Here is a 26684-nt window from a genome sequence, read left to right on the forward strand (position 1 = left end):
GATGCGCGACAACTCCAACGAGGGTGTCAGAACCCCTGCAGACGACAAGCCACAAGTTGCTCTACACGGCATGCCCCTGTCAAGTTTCCGCCGCTTTGGCCGTACTCACCCGAGGTATGACTCACCCATGTTGATGCCCAATTCTTCTTGGGAGGCATCACTCACGATTGTACCCGCTACCAATACGTCGTTGCCAACCTGCACGCCGTTACGTCAATGAGGCCCGGGATGTCCTCATCAACCCACAAGTGGCTAATCTTTACGACTGCCTCAAGACGAAACACATACGTCGCCTGTCATCTTCGGATGAAGAAAACGTGTGAATACTTGTGACCGCAGAGCTTGCTAAGCGCAAACTTTCGCAGCTCCTCCGTCACACGCACGCTCTCACGCGCAGCATGGAACCCCAGGATTATGTCGTGCGAGAGCACTGGCTTCGACTTTTACCACACCTTCAGCTAATTGTGCAGACTCAACTTAGTATGCCTCTCGATGAACTTGCCGAGATCGCTGATCGCATCATCGTATTTCTGCAGCAGAAATCGCCCACCATCCAGGCTGTCGTTTTTACGCTAAACACCGCGGAGCTCACACGCCATATGGACGATATCAATCGACAATTGAGCTGCATTCAGCAACGCGCCAAAGATAACAGTTCGAAAGCTGTGGCCGTAACACTATCTGATCGCGGCAGCCTGCTAAAAACAGCCTGTGTTACAACCATCAAAGTTTCGGTGACAGAGCCCGACATTGTCGACAACCCTGCTCCTCCAACGAGAAATATCAACGGCAGCTGGTGAAAACAGCCGCAAGCTGCCCACCTAGAGGCCGTCGCACCTTCGTCACCAATCGAATCACTGAACAGCGTTTGCTACAGCGGTTCTGATATTCGCTGCTACCCACGAGCCAATCTTTAAGGCTCTCGCCCGTCGCAATCTTTCGAGGACGGTGCGACGAACGGGTCCACAAGACGTACGACTCGCTGCGCTTGCACATCCATTTCGGGAGGCTACGCTGCGGCCTTTATTGGACTTTTGCCACCGACGTTACTGAACTAATAATCGACTCGAAGTTTTTGGCACATTATAACCTCCTTCCAATTTGCAGCCACGATTGTCTCGTCGATGCGTCAACGGGACATTTTTCACCACGCTAGTGAAGAACCACTCTCCTACTAAGCAGCAAAGTGCTCAGTGATGACAATACTTCGCTGTACCACGCCCTTCTCACCAAACTTCCAGGTTTAACGCGTCCCAGGGGGCTGCCACGCAAAGTGTAGCACATCACCGTTCACTACATCCGGACCACTCAAGGCTCCCCGGTTTTCGCCGCCCTCGTCGCCTTGCCGTTCACCACATGGGCATAGCCAAGGCATAGTTCAAAGCTATGATCCAAAAAGGTATCGCCCATCGCTCCGACAGCCGATGAGCCTCGCCACTTCACACCGTCCTGAAGAAGACCGATGGTTGGCGAGCATAGAGGGGCTACCGCGCCCTCAATGTGTGCATCATATAGGACAGGTACCCCGTTCACCACATACACGACTTCGCCCATCGTATTCAAGACTGCCCTGTCTTCTCCGTGATGAACTTTGTGAAGGCTTACATGCTTACAGGACCCCTTAGTTAGGAGGACGACCCGAAAATTCCAATAATCACCAGTTTGACTTGTTCGAGTTTTCCTTGGTGAGATTTTGCCTAAGAAACAGCGGGCACAGCTTTCAGCGCTTCATCATCGAAGTCGTCCGAGGCCACAACTTCTGCTTCGTCTATCTTGACGACATATTGGTCTTTCCACGTGACGCCGAAGAACACCATGGGCACGTTCGTCTGTTGCTCCAACGCCTTTGCCTGTTATATGCTTATGATGCGGGCCGAGCATTTGTGTTTTCCTTACCTCAAAACAAAGAATTCTTCAACGCCTCGACCACGGCCTGCTCGTCAACCCCCAGAAGAACACGCTCGGTGCTTCCACCGTTCATTTACACGACAACGAAGTTTCGTCAAAGGAAACTAGACTCTCTCCTGAACTCATCGCTGACTTCCAAAAGTACCCTCAGCCCTCCGCCGCTAATGACCTTTGCCGTTTCTTCGGCATGGGAAACGTTTACAGACGTTTCTTACCACACGCCTCCGACTACCAGGCGCCTCTTCATGATGCCTTTTCTGGTCCACGAGGAAACTAGCCCGTCACGTTGACACCGATTTTGGTGCAAAGCTTTGAGTAACTCAATGCTCTGCACGAACACGCTAATCCCCCATCCCGTGCATGACGTGCCTGAAACAGCTTTGGGACTCTTCCCGGACGCCTCTAGCTTCGCCATCAGCACCGCCCTGATGATACACGTGGACCACACCTGGAAACCCTTGGTATTCTTCTCCAGGAAACTCTCAGCTTGAAAGGCGACCCCTTCAAAGGCTAAGTCGACCGCCAAAAGCACAACCGCTGTCCCTACGAATTCGCCAGTTTACTGCAGGTAACTTCTGGTGATACACGAAGCAGTGCAATACTTTCACCATATTCTCGAAGCACAGAACTGCACCATATACACCTATCACAAGCCACTTACCTGCAACTTCCCTGAACGTTGCGAAAATCTCCCACCTTTTCAGCCGAACCAACTCTCGTTCATCACACAGTTCATCGACATCCAACATGCCAGCGGGAAATACAACGTGGTTGCCGATGCGCGTGCACGTGTAGCCGCCATCAGCTCCTTGCAGATAACAGCGGACGTTCTCACCAAGGCTCAGACCATAGACACCGAATGGCAGAAACTTCTCAAGAACATGTCCTTACTACAGCTACATGAACTCCCCATTCCAAGGTCGGCAACCACAATCTGTTGCGATACGTCGACTGGACGAAGCAGGCCCTCTGTGTCCCTGTCCCATCGCCATGGTCTTTTCAACCTGCTCCACAACCTCAGCCATCCCGGTATACGCGTCTCTACACGCTTCATGGCTGACCACTAAGTCTGGCCCTCCATGAGGTGGGATTGTCGCACGGGGGCGTGCTCTTGCATTCAAGGACAACGCGTTGAAGTAACCAGACACGTCACGCCCCATTGGAAACATTTCTTCTGCCCTCTGGTCAGTTCGAGCACGTCCACTTCGACATCATATGACTGTTTACTCCGGCTGGGCCCTACCGCAACTGCCTTTTACCAGTACACTTGATGGCCCGAGGCATGGCCCCACGAAAAAATCACCACGGAAGACGTCACGTCACCCTTCTTCAGCGGCTTAATTGCTCGTTTCGGCGCCCCTCTCCGTGTAACCACCGACTAAGGACGACAGTACGAGTCGCGCCAATTCAGGCTCATCATACTAACAGATTGTGAGAAGAGCCTGCATCACTACTGTATCGCAGGTTCATCATATTAACAATCGGTTTTGAACACTTGAGGGCCACCTGTTACCTCCGCAGTGCCAACGGAATTATCGAGCGTTTCCACCGGCATTTCAAGGCAGCCGTTATGGGCCACCCGAATTCAACCTTACGTCGCGCATTTGCCCTACATGGCTCGAAATTGAAATCCTTAATTGCTGACTTGTTACGCACCTTTATTATTACGCAATTTTACTGCGCCTTGGGTCTCGCTAATTCCATGCGGTAAAGAAAAGACACAGAAAGCAAGAGATAGAAAACTTGTTTTTTTAGCCGAATGACGTAATTGCAATATGCACAGAAAACTTCGCAGAGGCAATTGTAAGACCATTGTTCACGAGCTCAATAGCATATTATTTCGTAAACTCGCGTTGCCCCACCGTCGAAAACCACCGCAGCGAAACAGCTGCTTTCAACATATAGCTTTGGCAGCCATAGAGCACCGTGTCTCGTTGCTTCGCCTGTCGCGTTCACAGTCACCAATGGCGAGGGCACGCTGGCCGTGCGCTAGCGAAAGCAGTCGGTAACCACAGGAGCGGCTATCTACACATTCTTTGAGCTAGTTCAGCTCCGAAATATCCCACCAGCAAACAGCACATAAAAAAATAATTAAGCTGCTGAATGTACGTACGCGCGAAACCACCACGAAAAAGTGAGTGATGCCCTGTTTACGTGACAAAGCGCCAAACCGACGAACGCGTCGAACTAAACACAAGCTCTGCTAGCAAATTGTTGGTACGCCTCCAAAACCATTGGTGCACGTTAACAGATTGCCTGCATGTGCCCGCTGTTTCTAAAACCGAACGAAGGAAGTTTTCCGCTCAACCACATACAAAAAAATAAAGCTTTAATAAAGTAATCTTCTAGTTTTTGTAACATATATAAAGCTATTGAAAATAAATGTTCAAGAAATTTTTTGGTGTACCTGTTCCCTACTCTCCTAGTCGCACTTCAATAGTCTCGCGGTTGTAAATGTGTTTGAAAATAGTTATCGGGCAGCTTTTCGTTCCCACTTTCGTGACCCATTCAGATTGCTTTTGGTTTCAACCTTACTCGGATACCTCTGACGAGCGTAGCGTCAGTATGCTCGATCCGATGATTTTCCAATATATTGAATAGACAGCTATATTTTCATGTTGAGATCCGTACTTCGTTGACCCGGCATTCCACACTAAGATGTTTTACTTGCCATTATGCGTGAGCAATTTCAGGCCCCTATAGGGCCAGTTACCATCCCCATTCTTCCCATTCAATATCAAGTACTGTCGCTGTTTGGCCGCTTCATAGTCCTTGAATAAACACATATAAACACACATATCGCTCATGATTCTGTCCCAGCAAGACATTTGCACCAGAAGTAGGGCACTCGATATTACCGCAATAACATAATGTGCTTGCCTCGTCCAGATGAACTTCACTAGATGGCGCGACTTATCGAGCCGTCCAGAGGTCATAGGGCTCTCACGTTCACGGCTTCACTATGAGAGGTCACTCTTGCATTAATAGTCCCATTGAAAGAATGTGGTGAAAAATGGTGCTCTTCATTTTGACACGTCTACTGGAGTGTCCCCAAAACTAATATCGTTTGCGGACACTCCATCTGTTGCGTGACAGCAACACACGCGAATGAAAGGAGATTTAGAGATTTGAGAGTATACGTTCCATAAAGGCCCGCGAAGCGCACTTTCCCTTCGGTATCCGGTAACCCAATAACATAAAGAACGATATGTACCAGCTAAAAGCACTTCATTGCTGTCAATCGACGTAAGATTATAACATATATTCTGAGTAATAGAGTCAATAGCATTATAACTACAATTTTCTGCACTGTAAATGCCGTTCCACTGTACTGCACCTTGGAAAATAATGTATTTACAAGTCGCGCAAGGCTGCTTTTTTTAAAATATCTGTTAAATTGGTGTAAGAAGGAGCAGTGCGTTTGCAACACTTCTTTGTTTTCTCTCTTGCCCCCCCCCCCCTCATCTTTTTTTTGCTGCTTACTCGTTGTTAGTTACGTTTACTTATAAGGATGGTTTATTAGAACAATCAATCTAATCTGTCACGTTCCTGCTGCTTTACCGCAGCGTATACTGCAGCCGGTATCAGAAGCTTGCATGTGTTAATGTGCAAGTTCTTACCTTATGCGATAGTTATTTATAATACCAGCAGTTTCGCAACAACACTTTAGCAGAATAGTTCATCACTGCGCTACGCTCGTGGATGCTTTCTGGGCTACCTCCGCGCAACGCGGTCCTGTAGAATTTTTAAGTAGGTGCCAACATTCCCTGCCCACTGTTCTTTTTCTTGTATTCAGTTTGTCAAATATTCCTATCAACATGAAGATCTATAACACAAATAAAAGTTCATGTCTATTACATCTATAGTGACTATGTCATAATAAACGTACAAACAGCGTAAGAAGTACAAACAGGCGAAAATGAACACATGTTCTTGCATATCGCACTGTTAGTGCATAATGATGACCTACCAGCATGGTCTTTGTAGTATTCTCTGCATAAGATATATCTTATCCTGCATTTGCACGGCTAGTATTTGCCATATTGCAATTCGCATATTTTTACAATTTAGCATCTTCTCGGATATGTTGGCGCCTGAGTACAACTGAGCTGTTACACTGTTTATTTTTACTATTGAACGGCGTTGGGCTCACATAAAAGTTATAGTCATGAAAAACGGGCATCATTATTGCAAGAGACTCAAAGCGACAGTAAGCTTCAAGATTGCGCTGAAATGACAGCCGATGAAAAGGCCATATATGTGTTGACGACTCTAGTATTACTAATAACTTGGAATACTAAAATGCTATCTCCTAACAGTAATATTATTTGGGGTTTCACGCCCCAAAACAACATTGTTATATGTTATGTGGAACACGGTAGTGGACGGCGTCGGATATGTCGAGCGTCTGTGTTCTTTAACGCGCACTGACACCACATAGTACACAACCCTCTATCTATTTCACCTCCATCAAAATTCAACCCCTTCGACTGGGATCCAAGCCACGACCTTCCGGACAGCAGCCACCAATCCTACGTAAAAGGTTGACTCACCCCCTGAACGAGGTGGCGCGTAACTTGCCCCGGCGCGGCAAACACGCGTATGTGCATAGAAACCATCCAAAGCAGCCGTGGTGAGAACCATATTGGCCTTCAAATGGGTATTGATAAAAGTTGGGGAAACATTCTGAAGCCGTGCCGGGGGCCGCAGGTTCCCGACCCCTGGCGTAAAACATTGCAGCCAGTCGCAGTGACCAACAGCCTATACTCGGTTATTCCAACCCAATTAGAAGTATATGAGAAGCTGTGGTACTTGTCTTGCTTTATTTGCGGTGGTAATGCCTGGTCGCAGTTGCCAGTTTGCTCTCTCCCTCTTTCCTCTGCGTCCTTGTGTATCCGTGTATGTAATTAAAACAAAAATAAACATGCCTGACAGTGTCGTTCTTTCACAGGGTGCAATGAAGAAGGAACTTTTTTTTCGGTACCTATTTATTCTTTTTTTCTGTATTCAGGTGTCCTGTGCAAATTCCTGCGGCGGTGGTCAGCACCTTGGCCATTGATAGTGGTCGGCTCTGCGTGCCAAGTGGCGGGAATGTTCGGCGCGTACTGTGCCACAAATGTCACCATTTTGGCATTGACCTTTGGCTTGTTACACGGTGAGTTTATGAGCACTGTTTGAGCGTGATTTACTACACCAGAATGCTGTTCCAGCTGCCAATTCGCAATTAACAGTTTTAAAATAGGGTGCGCAGATCCGTGTGGGAGCGATGGTTGCCACTACACATGCCTCATACGCTGACGCCTTGGGTGCGCGCAGTGTACTCATCCGAGCAACGCAAACGTTGTTGTAAAACTGCCTAATGTAAAATGAGCGCTCTTATTAGGAGCTAGCGTGATTTGAATGCCAGGTGTATTGCCAAGCAGCGTACTGTATGAAATGATCATGATTTTGTTTCGTTAATTGCGCTCAGTGCATCCCGTGACGCGCAAACCGGTAGTAGTAAATTTACGTCACAAATAAAAAAAGGGGGAATCCTTGAGATTCGCCTTTTAGAGTTGAACGCGATAGTGATATCGTGTTCCTAATTAGTGCTTTAAGCACTAAGTGCATACTTTTTATTGTATGATGTTACTCGAGAAGTTCAAATTCTAGATTACTACAATGTACTTATATAAGGGTGAAAGTGGCTTGTGCCAGTGAAGCTTGCGCATGTGGCTCAATTCCGTGTAATGGGTAGCATGCTTTAAATAAGGGCGATTTGGCACGTGAATTTTTTTTTTCGAACTTGCAATGCACCAACTACGTAGCTGAAAGGAATAGGCGCTGTAACGTCCGTGCCTTTTGGAGTGGGGGGCCGACTTTAGACAATGAAGTCGTTATGATAATAACAAGTTCTAATACCTGAGGGCAATCTATGCTTGTACCAAACAGTATTACTGTGATATTAGCTGTTGTATTGTGGTGCATGCAAGTAGGACTCTTGTGTTTGCAAAGGATGAAAGTTATTTTCACTGCATTTCCAAGCAAATAAAGTTATTCTCACTGCATTCCAAATCAGACGCGTTGCTGTGTGGTAGAACTCTTGCGTGCCACGAAAATGACCCGGTGTCAATCGTCACTCGTACCAGTAACAGCAGATGAAAACACGGATCACGCGCGGCGTCGTAGTTTTCCGCCATTGCCTCCGCCGGTGTTCGTAACCACTATCGCAAGAAATACGACGGAGACAATGGGATTCGAACGCGGGTCCGCTGCGCGCCAGCCCAGTATTGTACCACTGAGCCACGCCGGTGCTAGAAAATCAGCGATAAACTGGCCTTAGGCAGTCTTGATGTCGGAAAAGGAATCGTGTTAATACAACTAATAAAGCAGTTTAGAACTTGTAAGGAACACTCAGGCGTCAGACTATTTGATCTGCGCAACAAGTGGGTCGTCCAATGCTTCAAGCGATTAGAAAACTTGTTCTTGCTCACCTATCATCTGTGGTGCATACTCACTTGAGGCATAATTCCTCATTGTCGTCAGTCACTGCATAGAACAGTGCACAAAATTCCTAGCTAGCGTGCAGCGGATACCACGGTTATTCGAAAAAAATGGCAGCATATCCACGGAGTGAATGATGGATAGTAGGGCGAAGCATCCATCCGTCCATTCGTTCTTGCTTCCGTCTATCCATGCGTGCGTCTTTGTGGCCGCCCGTGCGTCCATCCGGCCGTCCGTGTGTCCGCACGTTCATCTGTGCGTCCGTCCCTGTGTTCGTCCATGCATCCGCTCCTGTGTCCGTCCATGCGTCCATCCGTCCTTGCAGCGATCCGTGCGTTCGCCCATGGATCTGCCAATGTGTCCGTTCGTCCACCTGTTCAACGCTTCAAGTACCGCCATCTCACATCTTTTCATCATATATTCCTCATATAGAAGCACCGCCATCCCGCGGACATTCCAAGGACTGAACGAGAGGAGGCACACGCACACTTTCTTACGGCTTGCGCTTCGTGTCTACTTCCTACCTTTAACCACCTTGAGTTCATGGTATATACTAGTTCACTGTATTCATGGCACTGCGGCACAACGCTCGCTAAACCTTTCTAAAACCTAGGAGGTTACGCCCAGCAAGTATAACGTAGCAACCCTTTCTTGTCTTCTGTGCGTTGTTGAACAATAAAAAATTCGCAGCGTGCGCGTTAACTAAAAGACGAATTCTCCTGTCTCTCATTCCCCCTTAGCAGCCATTGGCATGTGCATTTAGCACTATCTTTTATTGTTCAACAACCCACAGAAGAAATCTCTCACCGGCACCACCTTGGAAGTCAAAATGTTATACTTGTGACACACTACTACAACGGCTACGAGGCATGAACAGGTACCACTATAAGGAGCTTCGCCCCTAAAATGACGCAGTATAGTTTAGCGAACGCTGGCCTACTACGAAAAATTATGAATATTTCGGGCGTAGTAGGTATACCTCGCCAAAAGCGTTTAAAAAGCGCCCTGAAAGGCCGCTTTTCTAGCTTTGACTGTGCTTTGACTTCTAGCTGTGACTGTGCTGCGCGTTCCACACAGGCCTGGAGTTTTTTTTATTTCCATCTTTTATTTCGCCTATACGAAGCTGTGTGAAATCCCGGGATGAACATGAACAATAAAACTGACTTCGCGGTAGTTACATCTATCGCTGGGAAAACAGAGGGTTGTAGGTAATCACTCCTGAAAAAAAAAACCCAAGAAATTGAAATTACAAATGCACAAATTGTGCATACCTGGCGATTGAGTGGGTAAATTTTGTGCGATTACCTGAGCAGAAGCATTATTAGTAATTTGAAAAAATACAGCATCTTCGCTTTATTGTTGCCAAGCCCAGAGTACATGGGGAGGTCGACAGCCTTCTTCTCGGTTATTCTCTTTCTCCACGCCATACAGACTCTACACTTACACAGGAAAAATTGACGCTCTGATTTGTGGGATGCACAGGAATGCTGGGATATGTGAATTTGGCTTGGATTTGTATTGTTCGCGTAGAGCCCGGACATCTCAAAAACGCGTCTCGTCTCAACGCCTTCCTTCGGCTGCGTTCCATTTCGAAGACAGCATCGTAGACAGTATACGCAGACAGCTTAGGGGACAGCATCGAGCCCGGGTCATCTGAGGAATGGAACATGCCTATATGCCTTTTACGTGACGAGGTGCCACCTCGGATCGATAAAAGAAGCTAAGATAAACAAACATCACCGTTACTTCTATAACTTATTTCGAGTTAAAGCCAGAGAAAAAAGAAACATTACTCAAATTGATCATCTGGAGAAGTGTCCGCTTGAGTCCTAGCACTTCGATGAGTCGTCATCTTGTTTGGACAGCAAAGTAGCCTACATCGTATTTGTCTATGACATGTATTTCCTTCCTCTATGATTTTCAATGCCGTCTTCTCGGAGCTGTCTATTTTGGAAATTGGAATCTGACTTAAGATGGCCGCTATCCAATTAGCTGTGTATTTAACCGTCTATGGTGAGTATTGGAACACAACCTTTGAGTCAAGATACATGCCTCACGGACACATAACACTATGGTTTAAAAAAATGGGACAGGGTGCCGTCGGGATCTGAAAACGTGTCTCTTACAACGATCAGTCCGCCTTGGTGGAACAGTAACTACGGTGTTCGGCTGCTAAATCGAATGTCGTGGGTGTAATTCCTGCCGCGCCAAGTCGCATTTTGATGGAGCTGAATCGGTAGAGGTCCATGCACTGTGATATGTCAGTGCACGTTAAAGAACACCACATAATAAAAATTTCAGGAGCGCTGTAGAATACCGAACTTCTCATTATCATACCGTGGTTTTGGGACGTAAAAACTACAATCAATTACGGCCAATGCTGCCAGAGAACACCGCATTACTGTGTCGCCACCTGTCGCCGCTTCGTGAAATAGTTTAGGCGAAGCTGGGATACAATCTCTGCGAGATCAGTAGATTTAGTTGCCGCGCTGGTCGTTCGCGTACCACGCAAACTCATCAATTGTTCCCTACTGCGTATAATGAAATGTTTGCGGTTTTGTTTTGTTTTCTGCATGGCACACTCGGTGTTTAGGGAAGCCAGGTGTATTGTAGATTTTGCTAACTGAATAAAATTAAGGGCCTTTTCTCAGAAGTTTAATACAGCACCCCGCATATGTCGGTGCATATAGATGAACTCCTGCGCTTTGGTGCCTATTCGGGGACTGATATGCCTGGATAAATGAAGCAGCAATCGTCGTTGAATTTTATGGGCGAATATTTTTAGAACGTGCGGCGTTCGTTCTTCGGTATGTAGTATGTAGCCAGCTTTAGTTTATGACTTGCTCAATCGATGCCGTGGTGTGCATATGTCCTTGGAAATAATGGCGATATTTACGCTCACCTTACGAAGATAAAAAAACAAGTTTAGCGAGTTTGTGCAGCTTATTCGTGACCTTGAATCACGTTTGAAATCACTGGAGCAACTTATGAAGAGATCAAAGTAAAGTTCTCCTTTAATTACAGTGCTTCAATCGTCGTCGCTGTCCCTTCAGAATTCAGTGGTCCTGCAAAGGAAAAAAAAAAGCTTGTTGATCTTAAAGACCGCAGTCGAAGATCAAACGTTATATTTTATGTTATTATGGGAAACGATGGGGGAAGATGAGGCTTCTTCAGCAAAAGATGTTGTTAGCAACATTTTCAAAAAAAAAAAAAAAAACTTCGAGTCAAATGCGAATCTATAGCCCGTATTCATCGCCTTGGCCGCCGTTCCGGCCAACGCCCAGTAATAGCCTATTTACAAAAATTACAGTGAAAAGCAGGCTGTCATTCACAATTTGAACAAACTTAAAGGAACCAACATTTTTATTCAAAACGATTACAGTCGTGAAACACTGCACGTGCGTAAGCTTCTTTGGGATAGCTCCAGAGATGATTGAATGAATATGAAGCATGTATTTCTTTCTCATTATAAGTTGAAAACTGATGACACGCTATATATATCGGAATAGGGTGACACTCGCCGGTGATTTTGAAATTCCTTGCATTGATTGGCGTAACTCATATAGACATATACCCTTAATATATATAGACATATACCCTGTATATATATAGACTTTCGATATAGACATATACCATCTTGTTGATATCATGATATTGTGTGACCTAAAACAAAGGGTTACCGACTACACCAGAGAAGCAGGAAGTGCCCACTCAGTAATAGATTTAATTTTTATTACAAATGACAGTTTCACCTACTCTGTAGATGTGGTTGATGGTGTCTCGATCCATAAGGCGGTGTGCCTTTTCTTTCCACCTGGTGACACAAAGCAGCACAAAAACGAGGAAAAATTAATTAAGGATTTTTACTGAAGCTGATGACCATGCTATATTCGACAGATTGTGGGAACTGTGTGATAACGTGGCAGGCGGTGCTTTGACCCTCTGTGGTGTTCTGAAAAACGCTATTCATCATTGCATTTAAAGGTTTGTCCCTTCCAAATATGTTCGCACTAACAAAAAGAACCTATGGATGACAAAAAAAATAATTCATATACACCATAGGCTAAAACGAGCCAAAAACGTAAAGAACCTGTTAGTTTAATATCTCAATGAAAAGTCAGCCTTCTTTCCAAGCTATTCAACGCCAAATTCAGGTATTTCACTCATTCATTGCCTGAATTCTTTACAGAAAGTCCTGAAAAATTTTGGCGATATTTAGAACAAACGGATGCTGCACTCAGTCAAATGACCATTGATGGTTCCATCGTAAATGATGTGTCTATTTTCGCTCATCATTGATATGTGGGGTTTAACGTCCCAAAACCACCATATCATTATGAGAGACGCCGTAGTGGAGGGCTCCGGAAATTTCGACCACCTGGGGTTCTTTAACGTGCACCCAAATCTGAGGACACGGGCCTACAACATTTCCGCCTCCATCGGAAATGCAGCCGCCGCAGCCGGGATTTGAACCCGCGTATTTTCGCTCATCACTTTAACAGAAACTTCTGCTCCGTATTACTCCCCAGCATGAATCATCACATGAAAACGTTTTTCGGTAATGTCTTTTGATTTCATAACTTATGAGGGCATGTTTTCTTTGCTGCTGAACCTAAACACCAAATCGCAGCTGGTACAGATAATAGCCCTAACGTATTTTTGCGTAGGTATGCATAACCCGTTGCGCACATTTTAACAAATGTTTTTCGCTTCTCCGTTGAAAATTCGCTCGTTCCTAATTTTGGTGACGGCACGTGTAGTCTCTGTGTTTAGGAAAGGGGATCGTCTTTACGTACCAAACTACAGGCCGATTTCCTTAACGTGTACGTCATGTAAGATGGATGGTAAGCTATCGAAACACAGTCACACAATACATTACCACATTTCTTGAGCAAAATAGCTTGCTATCGCCATCACAGCGTGGATTCGAAAAAAAAAATATCCACCACAATGCAACTAGTCACAACAATTCAAGAGTTCACGTCGTCACTTGATATGGGAAATCAAATTGATCCTATTTTTTAGATTTCACTAAAGCATTTGATCTTGTCACGCATTTTAAATTGCATAAACTAGGCCTACCTCTGAACCTCACTGATCGCATCCGTTTTTATCTTCATAATCACAAGCATTACGTTAGAGTAAATGATTGCATGTCTGCTATTCTACCATTAACGTATGGTGTCCCTCAAGGCAGTGTTTTGAGACCTGCTCTTTCTTTAGTGTAGATAAATGATATTGTTAAATCAGTAGACACATCGCCTATACACATGTAGCTTTTTGCAGGTGACTGCATACTTTTTCAAACAATCACTAATCAAGATGACCATAAATGCCTGGAATTCCACGTGTGTGTCATTTATAAGCGGTGTGAAGAAAGGTCAATAAAATAATTAGTGATAAGTCAGTTGTCGTGCACATAACAACATAGAAACATCGTTTTAAATATATGTATCATCTTATGAACTTGACTGAGCTGGTATAATATAAATACTTAGGTGCCACAATTAGAAACCACTTAACATGGTCAAGTCATATTAATAAAACATGCTCATCTGCTTCTAGAAAGCTTGGTTTTTTGAGGCATAAAGTAAAAGCAGCACTTTCAGAAACAAAACTATTGGCCTACAATGCTTTTATAAAACTGAAGTTGGACGATGGTAGCATTGTTTGGGACCCACATCAAATAAAAAAGATATTAGGAAACTTGAGGTGGTGCAGCGTAAAGCGGTTTGCTTCATCTTTAATGCTTACCACAGAAATGACTCACCGAGAACGATCATGGCCTTGAATAGCATCTCTACTTTACAACACCGAAGGACAGTTGCAGGGCTAAAATTTCTACACTCGCTTTATTTTTGTAAATTTACCATTCGTACGGAAACCTATATAAGAGATAGAATTTCAAAAGCAACTAGGCAGACGCATGCTTACACCCTTGAGCTTTATTTCACACGTACGAATGTTTGCATGAATTCTTTTTTTTCCGTCGGACTATCAATGAGTGGAACAACACAAGCTCTCGACTGTTTCACAGTGCACTCAATTTACATTCTATAGTTGCGATTTATGTTTGTGTTGCTGTTTTCCTAATTCATTTATTTTTTATTCTGTGTTCAGTTGTTTTACCATGTTTTTGTTGCTTGAAATTTTCTTGTTTTAAAGTAAACTGTGAAATACATTTTATTATGCCCTCTGCTTGTCTATCAGCCTCAGTATACTGTAAATAAATAGAAAGAAATAAATAAATGAAAGAAATAACAAGATGGCGTTAATGGTTTTCAGCATATTTACGGAGTGAATGATGATGATTGGCGCGAGGAGTCTGTCCGTTCATCTGTGTGTCCGGCCGTTCATACGTCCATCCGGCCATTCGACCATCCATCCATCCCTCCATCCTTGTGTCCGTCCGTCTGTCTGTGCGTCTATCCGTCTGTGCTTTCGTCCATTTGTCCATGCGTAAGTCCTATCCGTCCGTCCATCCGAACGTCTGTCCGTCCGTGCTTCTGTTCATCCATGCGTGCATGCGTCCGTGCTTCCGTCGGTTCGTATCTACGTCCATCTGTCCTTCCATTCGTGTGTCTGTGCCTCAGTACGTCCAACATTTGTATGTACGGATGGATGAACACACGGACGAATGAACGGACGGTCGCATGGACGGAAGGATGGAAGCACGGATGCACGCGTGCGCAACCAGATGAACGGCCGCAAGGACGAACGGATAGAGTCACCGACGTACGGACAGATGGATGGAAGCACAGACAGATGACCGGACGGGCGGACGAAGCACGGACGCTTCGCCCCTCTCATCATCATTCGCTCCGTGGATATGTTGAGAAAACTACTGACGCCTACTAGTTATATTATTCCAAAGGACATTAGAGTTATTGTATATGCTACCTTTAGGTAGCAAAAGATAGCATATAGAGTAACTCTAAAAGACATATGCACACAACGCCATGTATTGAGCAAGTCATAAACTGGACTTGGCTACATACAAACGGAGCAGGGAATGACCCACAGCCCAAGGAGCTTCGCCACTAATATCACGATAAAACAAGTCAAAGGAACACAGATTACTGCTCGAGTGGTGCTTAGATGTTCAATTCAACAGACAGAGCTGACCGTTTAGGTTTGTTCTGGAACGCAGCCAACCCCGGTTGTGATTTGACTGAGTGGAACATGTAGCCGAATTTTATTTGACTCAGCGGAACTTTGGGCATTCCGGTTACATTGCGGCACTTGCTGATATAGAAGTGGTCACGTAGCGCAAACTATGCACCATGAAGCATCTGCAACGGTAAACGCTGCGCAATCGGTGAGGCATCTTGCATAGTTATTCAGACAGCAGTTTATTTCTCTGGGCCTTAAAACAAGCAAAAGCTGCACAGTGACTTCCCATTGACCTTTTGCTGGCTGACACTGCGATGAGAACGAAGAAAATCCGCAGTTCAGCCTAGAACATTTCAGCCTAGTCATTCTTCCACAATGTCACTAATCTAAGCACCAATTAGTACTCTCCGGGCCATAGGCACGAGCCAGAAAAGAGAAAAGGTTGATGGCGAGTCCAGTCCTCCTCACCAGATGGAACGGTCTTTGAAGAGGTAGATAGTGACAGGTATGTAAAACAGAGATACAGCAACTTAAGGTGTAAGTGATAGTCTGGAGGAACATGGAGCAGAGCGGGCGTGCTTCAATATTAAGAGTAAGTCCACCATGATAAGCACTGAACACAAAAAAATTACACCATCTCCAGCTAAGGGGCACCATGAGGCAATACGAAGCTGCGCCGGAGGGTGCATAGCACGTTTGCGTCGGTTTGACGAGGTGTTTTCTATAATGTTGCGCATTTAGTGTTATCGTTTATATTTTGTTTATGTTCCTACGTTGTTACCGTAGATGCTTAGTGAAACCGATGCAAACGCGGTGTGCAGCTTCCGTGATGCTTCGCATCGCCTCATAGTCTGCTTCAGCGGGAAATGGTGTAATTTTACTGCAGTGTACACCGTCCAAGCCCGAGCGTTGAAACAGTGTAGCAAGGCGTTCTGCATGGGCGTTAAATATGCGTCGTCTCTCCGCAGCTGACGTATTAGCTCGACGCTGACGCTTGACTTCGACGTCACCATTGAGTACGGGGGGGCGGGGGGGGGGTTGCTTGCCGACGCTGCCATTGCGTTTGAGCGTGTTTAGCGCGCGTTTTATCCGTAGCGGTTTCCCGCCGACAATGCGGTGAGAGATGTGAGAGAGAGATTGAGGAAATAAAAAAATTGGCAGCATATCCACGGAGTGAATGATGGAGAGTGGGGCGAAGCACTCGTCTGTCCATTCGTTCTTGCTTCCGTCCGTTCATGCGTCCATCCGCCCGTCCGTGCGTGCATCCGTCTCTGCGTTCGTCCATGCATCCGCCCCTGCGTCCGTTCATGCGTCCATACATGCATCTGTCTGTGTGCCCGTTCGTCCATCTATTCAACACTCCAAGTACCGCCATCTCGCTTCGTTTTATGATATATTCCCCATATAGAAGCACCGCCATCCAGCAGAGATTCCAAGGACTAAACGAGAGGTGGCCCACTTTCTTACGAATTGCGCTTCGGGTCTACTTCCCACCTTTAACCACCTCGAGTTCATGGTGTAAACTAGTTCACTGTATTCATGGCACTGCGGCCCAACGCTCGCTAAGCCTTTCTAAAACCGAGGAGGTTACACTCAGTGAGTATAACGTAGCAACCCTTTATTGTAAGATAGTGCTCGATTCACATGCCAATGGCTGTTAATGGGGATCGCAGCGTGCGCGTTAACTAAAAGACGAATGCTCCTGTCCCTCATTCCCCATTAGCAGCCATTAGCATGAACGTTGAGCACTATTTTTGATTGTTCAACAACGCACAGAAGACATTTCTCACCAACACCACCTTGCAGGTCAAAATGTTATACTTGTTACACACTGCAACGACTACGAGGGACGAACGGGTGCCGCTATAAGGAGCTCCGCCCCTAAAAGGCGCAAGCCATGTGATGAGTGGAGTAGAAGCAGCGTTTACGTTACTCCTTGCACCCCACCTTCTCGCGCCGCGAGGAGAGGGTCCTCCTAGCTTCTTGCACTCACGCGAGAGGGAGGGCAGTTCGCGCAATCGCAGGAAGGTGGTCACGCCACATACACACTGGCTCGAAATCCATCGTAAGCTGCTTCGCATCTAAAAAGAGTGGGCATTTAGCTCAGATGCGCACCATCAGGCGATTATGATCACGAGCACATGGCTTGCGCAAAACGTGAGGGGGTCGATTCTAAGTATAAACCGTCGTGGTATTACAAGGGGACACAAAAGAAGAGACACGGTGACCAGAAACCGAATGTGATTTAACACAGGACCTGCGCCCCACTGTTTGAAGAAACCACAATCATCGGCAAACATCAGAACTAGCACACTCGCGAAATTATCGAAGTGCCATATTGCGCCACAAAGTTCAATTTGCATCAGCATGTCATCTGTCTGTTGAACGACGAAGGTATTTTTTTTTTATAAGAGCACGTGTAATGATTCTTTGAAAAGATATATATGTGGCATGCCTTTTTATATTTTTTGGATGTTTGCCACTATATATATATATATATATATATATATATATATATATATATATATATATATATAAGCTAGTGGCTTTCTTTCACTATCATGATGAAACAAGCGCAAAAACACACACTCAGAGAGGACACAGACAAGCGCTTACTAGCAACTGAAAATTTCATTTCGAAACGAACACTAATAAATACATCACATGCATGTACGTCACTCCCGACTTCCCCTGTCATCATCAACAACGTGATATAACAAAACATGCACGCGCCCACAACGCTTGTGTGTGTCCTCTCTGAGTGTGTGTATTTTTGCGCTTGTTTCATCATGAACCTTTACCAACACGCCCAACTGACAGTCATTCTTTCACTAGGTTAGTGAAAGGAAGCATACACAGACCGCTGACAACAGAAAGTTGAAAGGGAGAAAATGGAGAGAGATGGAGGGGGAAGTGGAAGGAAGGGTGAAAGGGGGGCGTCCGGGGGGAGTCCACCTTACATTATTTTTTCATTTTTTTTTCTTTCTTTACTTCTTTTTTCTCTTGTTTTACTCGTCTTCTTTTTTTCGGTCTTTTTTTCCTCTTTCCCTCTGATTTGAGGTTGTATAAAGCTGAGAACCAATAAACTGTACCTTCAATCCTGATGAAGGCCAGACCCTAGGCCGAAACGTCGAAATAAACCACGTTGTGACCGCTCACGGAGGATCTACTTGACTATATATATATATATATATATATATATATATATATATATATATATATATATATATATATATATATATATATATATATATATATAGAAAAAACTAGTTAGACAAAAAATCAATTGCTAAGCCGCCTTGTTTGTGTCTTTTCTTTTGTGTCCAGCTGTAGAGTATCGCGCTGTTTGTACTTTTGCGCCCTACGGCCTGGACTCTCGAAAAATGCAGATAAGAACACAGCGCACTTAGTGTATTATGTGCCTTCACATTTTGAAGGTACTTGGGGCACTACTTTTTGTGACGCTCATAAAAACACGAAGTGAACGACAGAAATGTCAGCTCACATGATTACATGGGTTCTACCGAACGCAGATAGCGTAGAGATATGGAGTAACTGCTTTCAAAACGAGGAAGTCTCAAGAACGCGTAAAAGTAATTGCATGTGATATGCCGCTGAAAACAGAACTTCTCGGTTGCCAGTCAGCCCTTGGCGCTATAAAGTTGCATCATGTAATACCTTGGAAGCCATTATCAGGAATCTCCGACGTCAGATGGGCCTGCTTTCCCACCGATTTCACACCAGCCTTCGGAATCCTCATGATAGCGCAGAAAACGACAGTTCTCGCAAGGAAAAACAAAACTTTCTGGATGGTTTTTCGTTTCTGTTTGCCCTTAAATTGAACTTTTATCATTACACAGCAAGAATGTATAAACGTTACATTATTGCAAATATTGCGAATGTCACGTGTTATAGCGCAAGAATTTGTGGCCTGCCATTTCAGTGTAGGCCACTCATTAACTCGCAGTAGCACGTAGGGGTGACACGTTATGGGGATCCCCACAACAGTATCACAGTATCCTATAGGAGAACTTGTATATAGGTACCGTTATGTTCATGAAAACTAACGGAATGTGACTGATGGCATGCACACGACATGGATTACGGGAAGAACGTCAGTGGCACTGATACTTGGCGAGTTGTGAAGATTTCATGGTTATGAAATTGCGAAATGAATGGTCCTTACCCACTGACGACAGAGAAGATAAAGACAGGCACTTGTCCTCATGTCTTCTTCATCGTCAGTGTATCGTTACCTTTTGTAGCACAGTTTTCTAACCATAAACGTCAGTACTACCATCGAATTCACGCTGCCTTATCTAATGTCTCTTGTTGACGGTATGTTTTACTAGAGAATCTGTAAATGCCCACGGCAAGTGTATGCGATAACACCTCATTGCATGACTTGAGTACATTTGCTGGCTCTAGTTTGCAACAGAGAAACACCTTCTGACTGTAGATGTATACTTGTAAACACGCAGGAATTGGTGCCGGCATGGTGTTCGTGCTGACTGGCACGTTCATCGAGCGTACATTCCCGGTCACGAAGCGCCGCCTGCTGATGCAGCTGAACATGGTCGCATTCTGTGCTGCGGGCTCCTTCTTCCCTCGCATACTGCTCTACCTTGCGCAGGAATTCGGTTATTCCTGGATGATGCTCTTTCTTTCGGGAGTGATGCTCAACGTGCCCGTTCTCTGTGTGCTTTTCAGGTTTGTAGAACTTAATCAATGTACGTGCTCCAAAATAGCAATGCCAGCGTATGGATATCTGTTTTAAAGATAAATTATGGCATAACCCTTTACGCAATGCTTGCCCATTCATTCAAACCATACTTGAGTCGTCTTTATCTTCTCCTTTTATTGCTCTGAGCCTCCTTTCTCCTCCCACATCTGTTGTTCACGTGTATACTTCTGCAATCAGCCTGCCTTTTGAGCAAGCGATCTGGTCATTCGACCACTTCATTATATTTCATAAGAACGCCGAAAAGAAAAAGAAAGCATGATTAATTCCTATAACGCAGGAATCGCTATAACAATAAAGTAAAAACTGCCTTCATAGAAGAAGTGCTTATTGGGTGGTGAATATGGGAATCCGTGCAACGTTTGTAGGTGTATAGCAGGTATAGCATTGTTCGAAGTGGATGCGCGCACGTCAATGCTTAGCGTCACAATGACTACCACCCATGATCATGATTTAACCGTTGTGTAAAAAGTTGTTAAGCTAATCTAGACACAGTGTATTGCGAATGAAGACAGCATCAACAAGCACATAATATACACTGGTACTTGATACGCACTTCTTAAAAGCCGGTTGTCAAACGAGAAGAGAAAAGGCTTGACGTGCGCTTCTAAGTCATAGGGTGACCAACGCTTTTGATGATGCATACACTGTCACAATGCGTTTGAGCAATACGGGGGATAGAGGCTCGTGGCTTCAGCCGCGAACGTGCGCAGGCAGCCCAGGCGCTCCCCGTCCCACTGGCCTATGTCTCGGTCCTCGAAGGCATGACATCCTCCCGTCAACATTGTTGCTTTTCTGGGGCGCTTACTGGCACAGTTTTATTGTGGGGTGCGAAATACCTTCGATTGATGGACAAGCTGTACCACGCGCGAGTAAATGAAAAATGGACTAATAAACTCTTGGAACACTGAAATGTTGGGAAAACGTTTCATGCTTTGCAAACTGACTTAGGTATACAGAGAGCGAATAAACAACGTTGTCTTAGCGCGCAACAAACTGCGTAAACGGCATTTTCTACTCCTGTTTATGAATATTTGCATACGATTTCAATGACTAGTTTCTATCCCATTGCCTTCATTGATTTCAGGCCCAGACCTAACCCCGAAGAAAACAACAACGTCCTCCCGAACGCAACGGTGCAGAAAATATTCAGCGTCGAGCAGGGAACCGGCAAGCTGAGCCACTCCGAAAACGTCGGAGCACATGTACCTGAGTCGATGTTTACCAAGCCTTTATTTTACGTCACTGCACTGACGCACCTCATCTTCTTCTACGTCATCAATCTCTTTGCAAGCATATCTGTTGACACCATTCTAAGCAAAGGCATTCCCGTCATTCTTGCAATCACCATCGCACCATCGGTGTCCGTGTTGGATTGTGTTGGTCGTGTCTTAATGCCCTTAGTGACTGAGAAGGGTCACGTGAAGAGATCGACACTTGTGATGGTGGACTATTTTTTCATCGGCGTGGGATTCATCCTGATCGCCTTCATTCGAACGTATCCTGCGATGCTGGCCACTTGTCTTGGCTTTGGTGCCTTCAGTGGCCACGCAATCGCCGTGCACAACTCCCTGATGGGCGATGTCGTTGGTGCAGGGCAGCTAGACACGAGCAACAGGATAGTGACCTGCATCGCCACAGTGTCCTTCCTGACGAAGCCTCTTCTTTTTGGTGAGTCTCGCTTTGTTACCTTTTTTTATATACGCCAGAGGTCGCAAACTCACCTCAGTGAGTGGGCCGCATGAAGTTCCGACATTTTTGACCTTCATGTACCCCTTGACAGTGAAGAAGGTGGAAGCAGGAGGGCATTAGTTCGTACAAAATTTCATCTAAAATTGCCAATAAAAAAGCGAATTTTTCCGTAATGCATACATGTGTAATTTCTAAATAGAATTTGTATAGGTATTGAGAGAGTCGGTCGATTCAGTGCTGGTATCCATAATGACAAATATTTGGGCGCCGATTGTGAAGCATAGCGATTTTGTTGACCAGTTATCTTTTAAAATTTTGGGGCAACATATGATGCCCCATGAAAAAGAAATACTTGAGACAAGCCATGCAAATCTAACTCATAATTATAATTTTATCCAAATATATATATACCAAAAACAGTTATGTGCGGGTCCCGTTATGCTATTGACAAGTACGCAGGCTTCGTGTTAGAGGCCCCTGCTATACCAACTAGGGAATAATGCCACCACATTGAGATAGGAACAACCATTACAATATATATAACCATTCTTGTGTATACACACGGTTGTAAATATGCAAATATACGCACTAGTTATCTCCGAAGAGATTGTGGTTAGTCTTGGAATCTATTAGTAGCCACTCCACTCGTTTTGAGCCATGGTTGCTTCGGGGACCCCATGTTGACTCACGGACGTAGTGACGGTCACTTTGCAGCTAGAAAAAAAAAGGTGGTGGTAGTTATAAATTGTCGCAACATATCGCGCGAACTAGTTGCCTCTTATTCCTCCCTGGAAAAAACGTTCAAACTAAAGTGCCTCGGCAATTCAGTCTGAAGTGTTGGTGTGTTGTACAGCCACATTCAACCTGTTTCTAGGTTTGCTCGTCAAATAGGCAAGCCTAGAAAACGTACACTCGCGTGTACATGTGACAGAAAAACACCAATAAAAGATTTACAGTAGGGGTGTGTAAATACGGGAAACATTAGAATAACGAGCCGATTAACGCTGTATTCGATTCAGTACTCAAATGGAATAGTAAATAATCGAAAAATGTTCGAAATACGGTATATCTTCTGAGTAATGTTCATATAAACTGCAACGGCGAAAAATGTTCGAAAGAATGAGGCATGTAAACAACCAGGGGTAACTTTTCGCGCTTTTATCGTCAATTTACCCGCGTGTATGCAGCTTATATGCTTATCGTGCTACCGATGTCATATTCATCTGCTTAAAAGATCAGTGCCACCAAAGCCGCAGGGTGAAGAAATCAGCTGTCTTCACTATGACATTCAGGAATATGCTCTCACATTAGTAATTCAGTATTTAAGTGTCAGTGTTATTTAGAAGCTGTTGACAACGTATACCGCCTCGAGTACTGTAGTCACTATCATATTGCAGCCTGCTGTTAAAAAAAAACATTTCGAAAGTTCTAGTTCCTGTTGAGTTTAAGTTATTGTAGTAATTTATTTTGATTAATTAAGTCGTAATGTTTTTTGTTGGAGCTTTTCAGTATTCTGTTTTCAAATAAAATGCTGTGCAATTCTTGGGCTCCTCTTTAAATTGCCACATTATCGATCCAGCACTGCTTTGAAAATGGCTACCTTACTAGTAAAAAACTATACCAATAATTTTTGATGCGTATTGATATTTAAGTCGGTGTCAGTACTATACGATTCGTATTAGATTCGGGGCTGAAATTCACTATTCTCACCATTATGTTTACAACCATTTCGAGACAGAGAAAGGATAAGCCCGCTACACCGCAGAGCAAAACTATCAGGCAGTAAAGTTCACCAATTTTCAAAAGGTGCCATTGTCATGATATATTTTGTACCTCCGAAAAACATATTTATTTTGATAGGGAATACTTGCACCCCTCGACTGATTTTTGCCTTTGCCGTCATGTTTCGTAAAAATTCTAATTTATCAACATCCCCCCGTGCAAGATATGTTGAACCCGCGACTAAATACAAGCAAGCAGGGGCGATGAAAGTGGCTGACGCGGAGATGAAACACCCATCTCCTTCGCACGGAAGGCGCATGCAATAACATCATCCCGCTTGCAAGGCCTCCTGTTAATTTATGCTCAAGCGAAGACAAAATGAATAGCCCACCTTGAAAGAAGCGCGCGAAGAAGCGTTGAGGAGGGGGAGGATGTGTCGCTCGAGCACAAACTGTGAACTTTAATTGTAAGGGTGCCATCGCGATCAATTGCGTGTGAGGTATCTCAGTAGGCATCGGCAGACGGCTCGTATACCTTTCTACGCGCTGCGCTGTGAATGAGCAGAGCTGGTGCAATAACTACTTCACACCCCGGTGCGACTTTAAACTCCAACCGCGGCGTTTTGTTTTCTTTTCTGAAGTGGAGAAGACAAGATTTAGAAGGGATAATTCTCAGCGTTACTTTGTATAAAAATAGTATTTATTGATATCGCACTCAGTGCTTCGATCTAGCGGTGAAAGCATGACGCGATTATTTCGAAGACAGTATTCACGTACCCAAAATGACCTCGTGGACGCGCGAATCGCATATCAAATCCACAGCAGTAGATCGAATCCGCGAATATTGTTAGCTATGGTTGCACTGTGACTACATATCATGCGCAAGTCGTCTGCTGCCCAAGTTCACCAAGCTCGTAGTTGGTTGCTGGATTTACATAAATGTGTCTAAGAAAGCCCATAAAGTGGTGTCTGCATTTCTGCAATGACAGCGCGTATATGCACCATGATAGGCGGAGAGCTAAGCCCATATTTCATAGCGCTTAAGTCATTCAATAACGCGAACCAAGAATGACTATTTGATCAACGACTCATGATAAGTGATCTTACTGAGAAATATATTATTTTTTTGTAGACTATAGCATTTGCTGTAGTGTTATGGAAGGCTGAGAGCATCGCGAATGGTTCAAACGATGTGCGCTGAAATGTCAGGACTACGACCGACATGAAACTATGTCAAAAACATGGACGGGGGAATGCTATCGACATACAGAGACGACTTGCTTCCCATGTCGTTACATGCTATGGGATTTCAATGTAGTGCACTAAAGAAGAATTTAAAAGGCATATACAATGCACCCACGCAATACCTCCCGACGGAAACAGAAACTGATATAGGCGAAACTTGCAGCGAGCTAGCCCCGCAAACATCAACCTCAAGAACGAGATAATTGAGGGGTTCTGAAGACTAATCTGGTTGCTTCTAGATTGTTGCTAGGCAATTCTAGGTGATACAATGTTGTTTCAACGTTGACTGTAAGCGGAGAGAGATGCGGGACTACATACAAACACAGACACGACGCGGGAACGTTGTCTTCGGCGTAAGCCTTCCGTCGCTTTGGGTCTTGCAGCAGTCGTTGCCTTTGTCATTTTCTAGTGTTCTCATTGCACATATTCTAGTCTTTCGGCTCCCGGCTTGGCTTTGTAGCCATTGGTTGGGCTCACAGTTGCCTTTTTATTTTTCAGTGAATGTTGGTTTGCCCGATTTCTGTGTCACCTACTAGTTTATTATGACAAAAGCTTTCCGACAGTCTTTTGGACAGTGAGTGAGTCCACATTATTTTGTCCACAACAGGCGCGATTTGACTCGACGTCAGCTGGCTAGGCCCACTCGGGGACGGTCAGGTTAAATCTGACAGCTCTCACGTGGGCCCTCTGGACGGCCAGGATTTGAGAAGTGAGGTCCTAGGCCTTAAGCAAGCTTGTTCATTTCTTCTTGGTGGAAAGTAGACCAGCAAAGGCACAGTGCCACAGTACATTCTCGAAGTCCGCTTAACCACCACACAAGGGGATATCCGGGCTTGAGCACCGTCTGAGGTACATTGTATGCAGTGCCGCAGGACTTGGGTAGGTGCTTGTTTGGAGCCATCTGTGAGCGACTGCTGAGGCCCTGCACAGCAAAGAATGTGGCAGAGTCAGCTCTGCTCTTGAAAAGTAGTGGTGCTTGCATATCTCGTTGCACGTGTGGAGAGTCTCAGTTCACCCAGGAGATGTCGAATCACCTGGCACACGGTCAGTGAAACTTTGTGCAGCCGAGTGCACCTCTGCATTTGGATTGCTCAAGGCTTCTTCTATGGTTCAAAAATGTGTAGGAAACCAGACCAATGAGTGAGGTTTGAGCTATTTGGCTTTGTTAAGCGTCTGTATATTCTGGGGAACCACCATACGTATTTGAAATACCTTGATAACAGCTTTGGAGTCTGGATAAATTGCGTCGCGCACAATATCTATCAATCCTGGATCAATGACAACCTGCTCAGACACGCCGGAGCTGAAAGTGTGGATGATAGCGCAGCTGATATCATTAGAATCAGTCAATGACTACTGAATACAACGCTTTTTTTAGCATGTGAAGCAGCATCTACTAAGCAGGCTCGTTCCTTTTCCAAGTGGGCACTGGCGAGCTTTACCCCTGTATCGCCTTCATGCTTCATTGTAGGTTGGATGCACACTGTGCGGCATCTGCTTCACGAAAATTTTGGACCTTAATTTGTTCGACAGCTTCACGGCATCAGGACTTTCGACCGCGGAGTAGCGTCCCGGCATGTCGAGCTTAGCTCTTCCCGCTGGTGTGCCGCACACTCTGAGAAACTGTGAAAACTCTTGTGCTTCGACTATTTCTTCGAATGAGTTGTGGATTCGCAGTTTGAGGAGGTTTTTCATGTGTGTTACAACGAGAATGTGAAGGCCTGGCTTGAAATATCTTCTGATTAAGGCTTTGATCTTGTTGCGCTCTGACACGAGCCAGT

General features: G+C 45.0%; 1 protein-coding gene across 1 annotated transcript in view; it reads left to right on the forward strand.

Moving 5' to 3' along the window:
- The window catches only part of LOC119168640 (monocarboxylate transporter 13), a 155512-nt gene that overhangs the window by 108902 nt on the left and 19926 nt on the right, over positions 1 to 26684 (forward strand). The window contains exons 5-7 of the mRNA XM_075883981.1: positions 6920 to 7063; positions 19986 to 20214; positions 21333 to 21916. Coding sequence (XP_075740096.1) covers positions 6920 to 7063; positions 19986 to 20214; positions 21333 to 21916 — 957 coding nt within the window. The remainder of the gene's footprint in view (positions 1 to 6919; positions 7064 to 19985; positions 20215 to 21332; positions 21917 to 26684) is intronic.

The sequence above is a fragment of the Rhipicephalus microplus genome, unplaced genomic scaffold (assembly GCF_043290135.1).
Source record: "Rhipicephalus microplus isolate Deutch F79 unplaced genomic scaffold, USDA_Rmic scaffold_23, whole genome shotgun sequence".
Classification (NCBI taxonomy): domain Eukaryota; kingdom Metazoa; phylum Arthropoda; class Arachnida; order Ixodida; family Ixodidae; genus Rhipicephalus; species Rhipicephalus microplus.